This window comes from Microtus ochrogaster, chromosome 18, assembly GCF_000317375.1.
Source record: "Microtus ochrogaster isolate Prairie Vole_2 chromosome 18, MicOch1.0, whole genome shotgun sequence".
NCBI classification, from domain to species: Eukaryota; Metazoa; Chordata; class Mammalia; order Rodentia; family Cricetidae; genus Microtus; species Microtus ochrogaster.
The window spans coordinates 20607517-20619793 of NC_022020.1; the positions used below are offsets into that span (position 1 = coordinate 20607517).

The 12277-nt window shown below is 50.9% G+C and overlaps 1 protein-coding gene across 3 annotated transcripts in view; it reads left to right on the forward strand.

Moving 5' to 3' along the window:
* Positions 1-12277, forward strand: part of Lims2 (LIM zinc finger domain containing 2) — a 37272-nt gene that overhangs the window by 6396 nt on the left and 18599 nt on the right. The window contains exon 1 of one of the 3 annotated variants that reach the window (XM_005355862.3): positions 2319-2587. The exons of the other annotated variants lie outside the window; for them this stretch is intronic. Within the exon in view, the coding sequence (XP_005355919.1) occupies positions 2577-2587 (11 nt within the window). The 5' untranslated portion in view covers positions 2319-2576. Of the gene's footprint in view, positions 1-2318; positions 2588-12277 lie in introns of those variants that run through there. 3 annotated transcript variants of the gene reach the window in all.

Here is a 12277-nt window from a genome sequence, read left to right on the forward strand (position 1 = left end):
ATGTGTGTGTGGATGCAGGTGCATGTGTGTGTGGATGCAGGTGCGTGTGTGTGGATGCAGGTGCATGTGTGTATGTGGATGCAGGTGCATGTGTGCGCGTGCATGTGTGGAGGCTAGAGTGTCAACTTTAGCTGTTGTCCCTAAGGTGCTGTCTGCCTTGTTTTTTCAAAGACAGGACTCTCACTGGCTAAGAGCTCATCAAACAGGCTATGTTGGCTGGCCACCAAGCTTCCCCTGTATTAGGATTACAAACTCACGAACCACCACACCTGGCTTCTGTGTTTTAAAAGTTGCTTCTGGCCTCATGCTTAGAGGATATGAACTTTACTGACCAAGCTGTCTCCTCAGCCACTCCTTCTTACCAGGACTGCCCTATTCAGCCTGGACAACTTCTGCTCCTTCCCTTCTCATGGAAGGTTCTCTACTCACAAGGACGTCCTCAGGGACCCTTCTAACCCTGAGGTTGAACTTGTACCGGAATCAAACTTCCCACACCTATGGTAGAGTTCTTAGTTCATCCCTTGCTTCGGTTTCCCAACACAAACCACAGTCCCACAGCCTAGACATCCCTCACCCACCTGCCCCGCTGTCATACCCCACCACTGTCAGGAAAGCCCCCTCCAGTCCCACACCCACCCATACCATGTACGCATGCATGTGCCAAAATAACACCTGTCATGCCTACATCCATATCTCCAGCAAATGCTAACAGTTGCAAAAGATGCAGTGCCTGACCCCTTTGCCTGCTGGCTCAAGGCAACATGCATTCTTTGCAGGATGTGCCCGGTAGCCATTAGTGAGAATGCTACACCTCCATGGTAGGGGCTGGTCTTTCTGGATGCTCTGCATCTCTAGTGTTACTAAGCAACTTCATTTGAGTAGCAGGTAAACAAATGATCTTAGATCCATAAGCAGATCCCTGCATGTCTATAACCGTATGACAGCCATACAATGTCCCTGTGTGAGTGTGTGTGGTGTATGCTAACTGGGAGGTAGAAGGGCAGGTAAATGCACACAGAGGCCAGGGGAAGACACTGAGTGTTCTCCGGAATCATTCCCCACCATCTTCCTTTGATACAGGGTCTCTTACTGAGCCCAGAGCTAGACTGGCAACCAGTGAGCCCCACCGGTCCTTCTGCCTCTGCCTTCAACAGCACTGGGGGTTCAAGCATGTAGGACCAACCAATTCTAATGTTTTTACGTAGTGGAGATTTGAACCCCAGTCCTCACGCTTGCTCCATGAACCACCTTCCCAGCCCCCCCAGCCCCCCCCCCCTGCCTTTGACTTTCAGACTTTCAGTTCTCTTTGCCCCACCCCCACCTCTATGCTTGATTAAACCGCTCAGCAGGCGATTTCTGCTCAGCCCTGCACGCCTGTTCTGTGTTGAAAATTGTGGAAACATTTCTCCCGACCGCAGAATCTTTCACACTTTGTGTTTAACCAATCCACAAATTACAACTTGACAGGAAGGGCCAAGACACGCGCAAAAAAGTAATAAAAACAACAACTGTAGATTCCACTCTTTGGTGACATCAGCTGCATGAGAACAGGTTTTTCTCAGCAAGTGAGGAGAAAATGACTTCCTAAATGCTTTTATATCATCAGATATAAAATCTTTCTTGATTTATCAGCAGTGTTTCACTATAGGCAGGAGTCTATACCGCCTACCATTTGGCTGGCTCAGTGGGTGGAGTGCTTAGTTAGCGTGCCCAGCACCCTGGGCTCCATCCTCCTTCATTATATAAACCGAGTCTGTTTCTGTAATCCCCGTGGTGGGAGACAGTGGTAAGAGGAGCCCCCGTCATTCTTAGCAACATAAATGGGAGCTTGAGGACCACACGGATTACATGAAACCTTGTCAAAAATTAATTAAATAAAATAAATAAATAAATAAATTGTGCGTTTCTCAGGAAAGCATTGGTGTTAGGTTTTAAGGGCAGATTAAGCTCACCATGCAAGAAAGATGGACCTTGCCCTCTCTAATAGGGTAAGGGACTAACAGAGTCCCTTAGTGCCCCGGGAGGCAGCTGGTGCCCAGAAATGTCTTGGAGGCATAAATCCGATTTTTTTTTTTCTGCTTGGGGCAGCAGTGGGAACGCCAAGGAAGTGCATGCGCACGCGCACCGACTCTCTGTTTTGCTTTCCTACCAAGTCCCTTAAAAGTGCCTCGGGATGAGGGTGGGGGAGGGTGGATGAGGTGGGAGGGAGGGTGAATGGGGGTGGGGTAGGGTGCGAACTTGTGCTTGTTTATTATAACTTCATTCCCTTTAAAAGGAAAAGTATGCCCGGAATCCGGGAGGTGGCAACGGAGTCCGGGTTGGAGAGGACGTGACCGACCCACTCAAGTTGGGTGTCTCTAGTGTCAGTTTCTAGAATTTCCAGGGTTGACGCTAGCACCGGCATCCCCCGTGCCCCTTTGAGACTGTCCCCTGCACCCCTCATCCCTGCTGCCGGCTGGGCGGAGCCGCACTCGCGGTTTGGGTGTGTTCCTCTCTCAGCGGGACCGTGACTCCTCTGTCGGGGACACAGCCAGTGGATTGCCAACCGGTGCTAGGCTGCCAGGCGCGTGGCCACCATGACGGGAAGGTAACAGATGTCTTAGGTTACGGGTGGAGGATGACATGGGCTGGGACAGATGCGGGAGTGTGGACCGTGGTAGCGGGAAGTCCCGCGGTCCCGCTGCTCCTAAGCTGCAACCCCCTGGGACTGAGAGCAGCGAATAGGGGAGGGGGTGTGTGGGCAATAGCAGGTGTAGTTCTAACGCCAGTGATTCCCTCAGGGTGACCCAGACCAGGAACTTGTCCAAGGTCACAGCCAACTAAAGATGAAAGCATTGAAATGTGGCTGAGAACCGTAAACTTTCCTGGCACCTCTCTGTGTGTGATCCTGGGTGATAGTCATTCTAGATCCTTCCATTGCCTCCTCTGTAAAACAGGGTGTGTGTGCGTGTGTGTGTATGTGTGTGTGTGGTTGTGTAAAAGGGTGTTTAGGGGTCTGTGGGGGAACTGTCTCTTAACCCAAAGTGCAGGGCTCTGTGAGAAGCAGGGAATATCCCTCTAGTCTACCCAGGGCAAGACACTCAGGAGGTCCCTTGGTACCTTTCCACAGATAAGATAATCCGGGTTCCAGAGGTTCCCGAGGTGGGTCACGTGCCCACAAGAGTCCAGCCAGTGTTGGCTTTGCAGTTACTTCTGGAATATGGCTGGGTATAAGTGTGTGGGTCAAAGCTGGACCGGAAAGGCTGGTTCCTGAGGACCAGGGCTCTCTTCTAGCCTGGAGTTGGCAGGAGCGCCTTTTTGCACTATGCATTGCTACACTGGGGTTCCTGGGGAGCCCTGTGCCTTTTTGCAATCTTTAGTTAAGGATCCTGAGAGTCAGGGCAACGCCCAGTAGTGTGAGCTAGTGTCCTGAAGATCCCTTGAGGCACAGGACAGTCTTCTGCCTCAGGGACACTCTGCTGCCGACCACCTATGCTGTGCCTGGGAGTCCTGAGGTAGCCCTGCGTTTGCAAACACTACGTAGTCTGTCATGAAGTGAGACCCGCCCTGCCCTCCTGCTTCCTAGTGCGTCCTTCCCAGCCTCAGCTCTGGGTACTCCCCAGCGTGAAAACTGCAAGGACCCGTCCCACCCCAGGTGGTAAAGCTTTTCCCACAGACTGGTGTGGCCCCTTCTGTGTCCTCTTCAGTGCCTCATCCCAGTTCCTGGCAGAAATCCTTACCAATTAATTTCTTGGCTTTCCATCCTCAGCCCTCAGCTTTGAGAGAAAAGCCGGCACAGAGTCAGACACCCAACTTTATCTTAAACTGGAAGTGAGATCCAGAGTAGAGATGAGGCACCTGCTAAGACTGGGTCCCTCAACCCCCTCTGGACGGGTCGGTCATGGGCAGCCAACAAGAAGAAAATTCAGGAAGATTTTTTGGTGGTGGGAGCACAGATTGGGAGATCTGCTAGCCGTGGGGTCACAGGGGACAACGATCTCTTTTCTGCCCTGGGTACCATTGTTCGTCCTAGAGAACAGAGAAACCCCTAGACACAGGACAGCACAGTGCCGCCCCTCAGTGATGCCCTCTTTGAACATTTTGGTGCCTCTCTTCAGGTCTTGCCTTCAAGCATTCCCTGTTTGTGGGTTTTAAGTAGCTGTGAAATGACACTGTGTCCACCACAGGTCCCAGGCTTGGCTTCCGTCCCTTGTACACACAGAGATCCTAGCCAGGCTTCTCTGGGAGGAACACCCATCTGACTCAGACTTTGGAGTGGACGAGTCTCTTCTTGTCCTAGGAGCTGTGGGGGTTCCTTAGCCCCACGTCATGTGTTCTGTGTCCATTGCCTCAGTGAGGTGGGCCAGGTCTTCAGGCTTGGATCCTGGAACCCCTACCAGTCCTTTATGTTGCTTGGATCCAGGCTGCAAGGATACAGCTTCTCGGCTCATACCCCTCAGGACCCTCCTGGTTACCTCTCCCGGGGGTAGTGGCAGGCAAGAACAGAGGGAGGGCTGCGAGGAGCACCAAAGAAGACCTGGCATAGCACCCTTTGTAAATGCACCCATTGGTGCTGTGCAGGGAGATGGCTGTAAGGAGACAGCCAGGAGGCCAGCAGCCAGGGAGGCCGAGAGGATGGAGTCAGGGAGTCAGGGTCAGGGCGTCCTGGAGGTGGAGTGGACAAGATGTTATCATCAGAGCTGTTAGAGTCAGGGCCTAGGCTCTGTCTGCCATCTCCTCAATGAGCCAGTTAAACAGACAAGTAATAATGAAAGACAGAGAAAGTATATTCAATGTGGTCGCATTGGGAAGAGAAGCAGGGGTCCCGTGACTGCCTAAGTTGTCTCCTACCCCAATTCATCTTTAGGGTCCTGATGTGCAGTTCAGCTTTAAAAGAAGGCAGAGGCCAGGCGGTGGTGGTGTACGCCTTTAGTCCCAGCACTTGGGAGGCAGAGGCAGGTGAGTTCTTTGTGAGTTCGAGACCAGCCTGGTCTACAAGAGCTAGTTCCAGGACAGGCTCCAAAACCACAGAGAAACCCTGTCTCAAGAAAAATAAAATAAAATAAAAGAAGGCAGAGGAAAGCATGAACAATGGACAAGAGGTCCTGGTCAGGGTGTGGTGCTGCCCATCCCTGGCCTATCACGGTCTCAGCTCCAGCCTCTTCTGCAGTCCTTGGGACAAGCCCCTCTTCCGGCTTGCCACAGGCTTCAGCATCTTTCTCCCCCACGATGAGAGTCCTGGGGCAATTCTGATTTCTTGGGGGGTCATTGCGTCAGTAGTCAGACAGCCAAGCCAGGTGCAGCTCACTCCGTTTTGTTTCCTACCACATCCCTTAAAAGCGACCCAGAATGGGGGCAGAAGAAGGCATGGGCGGGGGAGAGTGGATGAGGTAGGAGGGAGGGTGAGTGGGGTGGGGTGCAAACTTGTTCATGTTTATTGTAACTTCATTCCCTTTAAAAGGACTCCTCCCTTATATGGGTCTTTTTTTTTTTCTGGGAAGATCACATGCTTAACATACACACACACACACACACACACACACACACACACACACACAGAGCCATGTAGCAACTACCCCAGTCTGCTACGATTCTATCTCACATTTCCAGTAACCAAAGTCCATTTTCTGATTCATCTGATCTTGGGGGTGAGGAGCATTCCCATACTTGCATGGTACACTCCGTTTATGAAGGAGGCGTACCACCTCATATCATACAGAGGAAGATGGCTTCCTTGGGATTTCCCCCCAAGGATGTTCCGCTTTCAGATGGTATGGCTTTGGTTGCATGTTTTATTGCAGGGAGCACACAATTGCCATTACATGAAAGAGGAAGACTGTCATAAGGTAGGCATAGAGGGGTTGCTTCTGCAGATCCGCCATTGGTCATCTTCGGTTGTATTCACCCTTTCTGATCTTACCAGGACCACACACACACACACACACACACACACACACACACACACACACACAATAAATAAATAAATATAGATATCAAAAACAGGCTGGCCTCCTATCCAATATGTAGTTGACAATAGCAACCTTGAACTTCTGATTTTCCTGCTTCTCCCTCTGGAGGGCTGGGACTACAGCTATGCACCACCACGTCCATGTGTCTTTAAATGGCACATTGTCGAGAGTTCTGGACTCTAGCATTTAAGACTCTGTATGGGAGAGGCATGCAATTAATGCTGCCTACCAAAACTCTCTGCCTAAGCCTCTGTCTGTCTGCAGCTATCCACATCAAAGAGTGGGCATGCGGGCATCTGGAGCCCTTTGTCTTCTTTGGACTCAGCCTCTACATGGCCTTTAAAAATATTTGTTGAATCAATCATTGTTGGGCAACTTTGGAGTTGGCTGCCCTTACAGATGGTGTTCTGGGCAGGGCTTGTTAATGAGTACTCTGCCTCTGGATTTGCTGATGTGTGTTCTTGGCACCTGAGTGCAGAAGGCTCGCCCTGGTCTCAGTGGTCTGAGGACCCTAGGTAGTCAAGGGCAGTGGCTAATGTGTCCGTAGGATGGACGGCTTGGGAAGATGCTACTCTTGCTCTCTGATCTTACTGGGTTCCCTGCTCTGCCTCTGTCTTAGTGACTACAGTGGTAGCTCAGGCAGCAGTGGCTGCAGTTGTCTTTGGGTGTCAAGTAAAAGTCATGAGGATTTCTCTAAATGTTGGCAATGTGGGCTTCTTTTTAGAATGCTTGGCTCTTTTGTGTGTGTGCGCCCATGGGCAGCTGAATATACGGGGTGAGTGTGCATGGTACATGGAACATGGAACATGGACCATGTATGGCAGTCAGAGGGCAACCTTGGATGTTATTCCTCAATTTCAATTTCTCAGATACCTTTTCCCTTTTTTTTCTTTCTTTCTTTTCTTTTTTTCTTCCTTTCTTTCTTCCTTCCTTTTGTTCCTTTGTTCTTTTATTTTATTTTTTTTAGCTGGGTCTCTTATTTGCCTGCAAGTTCCCCACATTACCCAGGACAGCTGGCCAGGGAGCTTCCAGAGCTCTGCCTTGCTTTGCTTTGGCACCCCCCACCCCATGTCACCACTATGGGAGTCCAGGTGGCTACCCACGGCACTCAGCTTTTTAAACTGGTTTTGGAGGTCTGAACTCAGGTCCTCACACTCGCCAAGCAAGTGCGTTCCCAGCTGTTCCATTCTCAGGCATGGACACTTAGTTCTCCATTGGCCAAGGTCCTAGGGGACAGGAGCCCAGGGTTTGGACTCTGAAGCTGGCAGTCGTGCGGCAAGCTCTCAGAGAAGGAAGCAGGGTGGCACATGAACGTGTGTGGGGGCCCGCGGCTGCTTTCTTTTATTGCTATTTCTTCTCCTTCTTATTCTTCAACTTTTAGACAGGGTTTCATTTTGTGGCCCTGACTGGCCTGGAACTTGCAAGGTAGATCAGGCTGGCCTTGAACTTTCTGTCTCAGCCTCCCGGGGGCTAGAATTAAAGGCATACACCTGCTTGGCCGTTAATTTCTTTCTTCTTTCTTTTTTGTTTTTATTTTTTGTTTTTTGGAGCCAGGGTCTCTTAGTGTAGCTTTGATGCCTATCCTGAAACTAGCTTTATATTGTTGTTTTTTGTTTTGTTTTGTTTTGGTTTGGTTTTTCGAGACAGGGTTTCTCTGTAGCTTTGGAGTCTGTCCAGCTCTTGTAGACCAGGCTGGCCTCGAACTCACAGAGATCCGCCTACCTCTGCCTCCAAGTGCTGGGATTAAGGGTGTGTGCCACCACCTCCTGGCAGCCATCAATTTCTTAACCATTCCAAGGATTGGCTTGGCTCATACTCCTTGCTCCCCACACACCCCACCACAGTGTGCTCAGGAGCTCAGGCTCCCCACTATATAGGAAGGGATTAGAACTCAGCCCTGTTTTGGGACCTGCCCAGGCTCGGAGCCCTCCTCTGGGAAGAGATTAGAACTCAGCCCTGTTTTGGGACCTGCCCAGGCTCGGAGCCCTCCTCTGGCCCTGCTTTCTGGGAGCTGACTGCCTAGCAGGGACAATATCCTTTCTGTTCAGATCTAACACTGCTGCCCTTTGGCAATCCACCCAGTAACTTGAGTTCCTGTCCTGCGGAGGAGTTTCTCTTTGCTGTGCCTTACCAAGGGGGAGGAGGCTAATGGCAGGATGGGGGCGGTGTGGTGTGGTGGTGGTGGTGGTGGTGTGTGTGTGTGTGTGTGTGTGTCTAGCTTGGTGGGGGCTGTACCTGCAGCTCCCCTCTCTGGCCAAGCAAGGCTTGCAAAGAGCTCAAGTAAATGGTGAGAGACAGGGGTGGGGAGGGGTTGCCAACAACAATGGCCGGAAAAGCCAGTACTTGCCTGGAGTACTTGCCTGGAAACCCCTCCTGGTCCTTCCGACAGGCTGGCTACCCAAGGCACAGGAACAGGGCTGGGTTGGAGCCAAGGTGGGGAAGCAGGCGCCACTTGTTGGAGCTGGTTTTGATAAAGTCTGAGGTTTGAACGCTTGGGTAGGTTAAGGAACCAAAGATAGACACCAGAGACCAATAGTTCCATGCTGTCCCTTTGGTAGCTTTCAGACCGAGGCTATTTTATTTTGTGAGACAGTCTTGTGTGTCCCAGGCTAACTCTGTCTCAATGCAGCCAAGGAGGATCCAGCCTCCATCTCCCAGGTAGTGGGATTACAGCCTTGGTTTCACGTGTTTCATGCTGAGGACTGAACCCAGGGCTTTGGAAATGTCAGGCAAGCACCCCAACAATGGAACCACCTCCTCAGCTACGGGATAGGTGACTTTAGTGTCACCTTAGAGAAGCACAAACCTGGGCTAGTGGTCAAGGACATCACTACCAAAATATGGTTGTGATTCCAGCACAGGGTAGACAGACTCTAAAGCAGCAACTGCCTGATTCTCTAGAAACTAGACAAGGGCGAGAAGGTAGATGGAGACAGCAGGGTTTGGGGTGGTCCCCATAGTAGCTCGGGGGTTAACCTGGGGTTAGGAGGATTCTGGGAGTCCCAGAGGAGAGATACCAGAGGACATGGCTCCTATACATGTTGCCTCAGGGTCATCTGGCTAGAAGATAACCTGAGAAGAACGGGACAGTGGACATAGGGTCATTGGCATTAAGGAGCACGTGTCCCCAGAGGAGTAGGTGGAGGATGAAGTGTGGGGGAGGAGGGCCAGGGAACTACAGTCACGGATGGGCAGGATGAGGATCTGGTAGCACAGGAAGGGAAGCCATCCTGGGGCCGACATCACTCAGGTTTTTCTGAATTTCCTGCCAATGACAGAGAAGTTTGAAGGGGAGTGAAAGGACTGAGCCCTGAAAATGTCTTTGTGGGGCTAAAGAAACAGCTCAGTGTATATGGTGCTTCATGTAAGCAGAAGGACCAGAGTTCAGATTCCAGAAACCATCTTTCAAAAGAGAGCTGGCCTCTTGTCTGTCATCCCAGCACCAGGGAGATAGAGACAAGCAGATCTCTGAGAGCTGAACTGTAAGTGAGCCTGTCTAAAATACAAGGTTGAGAAGAAAACATTTGGCCTCAGCCTCTGACCTCCACACTCATAGGAACACTAGCATGCATGCCTATGTGTGCACGTCATCTTTGGCAGAGAACAGAGACAGAGGGAAGGTACTGGGGAGGCCATGCTGACTCAGCTGCTATCTGTCGTCTGTGGCTATCTGCAAATCACCTGTCATATGCGGGTTCTTCTTTGCGGGCCCAGCACAGACAAGCATGGGCCTAGGTGATCCCATTGCTCAGGTTCCCATTGCCTGTGGTTCACCTGCATGCAGTCAGTTGGAATGGGGCCCTCTCTGGTCAACTTTGGTTGTGTCTGCTGTGAACTGTGATGACAGGGTACAGGTGGTGAGGGACTGAAAGTGACCTCAGGGTGGATATAACAAACAACACTACCAAGGCCTAAGGAGGGATGTGGGCCCTATACAGAAGCTTAGGTTCCGGCAAGACCCCAGGAATGTGCATACACATGTTAATGGAGCTCCTGACTTCTGGTTCCTACCTCATGCCATTTCTCTGTTGTGACAGGTAGGACCTATTTGAAGTGTTCTTGGTAAAAAGAGATGGAGCTGCTGGCCCAGAGGCATATAACTAAGGTTTCTAGAAGGCAGGTTTTGGATGGATTTGGAGATTCGGATAGGAATATGTTCCCTTGCCCTGTCCCACTTCTCTGCTCTCTTCTCCTTCCTGCATTTCTTCTTCCTTTGCAGACAAGGTTTTATGTAGCTCAGTTGGGTCTCCAGCTTGCTGTGCAGCTGGTGCTGACCTTGATCCTCCTGTCTCCACTTCCTGAGTGCTAGGATCACAGGACTGAGCCACCCTACCCAGTATTATGCAGGTCTAAAGATCCAGCCCACAGCTCCCTTGCACGCGAGGCAAGCTCTCTGTCAACTGAACCACATCCTCAGCTTCTGGAATATATATTTCTGACAGTGAAAATGCAGCTGTGTATGGCTGTCCAAGGCAGCGTGTTAATTTCCCAGTATTCTCACAATGAGAAATAGGGCTGTCTTTGTGTCAAGCCCTGTTAACCGTGTGCAGCCTGGTGACCTCCGATGCTCATGTGGCTAGGGAGACAGGCCAAATCTTCCCAGGGGTGGAAGCTGCTGGTAAAGGAAACTCCCATTGGAACTTTAGAGACTGTGCTTGCTGCCCAGGAAGCCCCTCTTTACCCCAGACCTGGCTAGAGCTTGAAATAGTGCAGACATTCCGCAAAGACCCAGTGATGGGCAGGAAGTAGCTTGTGTATAACAGACTCTCCTGCAGGCATTGCCTTTTATAGCAGCCGGCGCTGGACTTGTTTTACAGATGAGGGTACTAAAGTTCACAGGACTTGGGTGCATGGGCTAGGGATGTAGTTGGTAGAGCGCTTTCCTAGCATACATGAAGTCCTGGGTTGATTCCCAACACTAGGAGTTAGAGACAGGAAGACCAGGTTCAAGATCAGGCTAAGACATTTCACTAAGCCTGAGTTCAATCCCACATGGTGGAAGGAGAGAACCAACTCCTGCCAGTTGTCCTCTGACCCCCATACATGGTAACAAGGTACACGCACAGGTGTGCGTGCACACACACACACACACACACACACACACACACACACACACACAGAAACCATAAATTAATGAAACAAAGAGAAAAAAACCCCTATGTTTCCTTTATAAAGGGTCTCTATATAACCCTGGCTGGCCTGGAACTTGTTGTATAGCCCAATTTGACCTCAGACACAGAGGTCCACCTGCCTCTGTACCCCTCAAGGGCTGGGGTTAAAGGGATATGCCACTATACCAGCATCAAGAAGAACTTTTAAAAGAAGTCTATCATCTTTCTTCCCTGGTCCCCTCACTCATAAGCAAGGGCTAGAGTAGAGGAAGAAGCTGTCTAGGTTGGCCAGGCCTGTGAAATGCCCTGGGAGATGAGGGGACAGGAAGAGGTGTGAGTTATTCCCAGGTGATCTTCAGCAGGCCTCCTTTAGTGTTTGGAGCAGAAAGACTTCCCCATCTCGTCCCAGACTTCCTTGTTATTGTCAGGCCTAGGGATGTCTTGTGTCGTCTGTCAAGACTATGGGTGTCTGGAGTGCTGGGGGTGACGGCTGAGGAAAGGGATCTGGGCGGTCATACGCTCAGTGCTGTGCTCTGATGGCGGGCAGGGGGGGGGGCGGTTATCTCTTCAGAGGATCGCCAGACAGGCTGCTCTTGGCTCTAGGGCTGACTCTGTGAAGGAGGGTATGGAATGTCTGTCCATCTCTGACCCTCTGCCCTCTGGCAGGGAGTGCTGGAGGCCACAGGCCTTCCCTGGACTGGTCACGGCTGGGGAATTCTGAGATATATCCTGAGTTATGGGAAAACAACAGTTCTCTGGATGGAGTTTGAGATCTGCTTAGCTCTGGACTGTGTAGATGTGCTGCCCCCTTACCTTGGGTATTGGTCCTCACCTTCCACTCTGGGCACGTCAGCCTAGCTTCCTGTGAGCTTCTGGGGATCTATAAGCTTCTGGGGATTCTCCGGTCCCTGTCTCTCATCTCCCCATAGGAACTCGGGGACTACAGTTGCTTGAGATACTGTCCTTGTCTTTTACATGGGTTCTGGGGGTTCAAACTCAGGTCCTCATGCTTGCGTGTCAAGTGGCTTTACCCACTGAACCATCTCCCCAGATCTCCACCTTAGTTTTCTTTCTTTCTTTCTTTCTTTCTTTCTTTCTTTCTTTCTTTCTTTCTTTCTTTTTTTTAAAAAAAATGAGAGTCTCACTCTTCCCTGGATCTCACCCAGGTAGGTAGATTGGCAGGCCAGTGAGTCCCAGGTGTGTGTGTGTGTGTGTGTG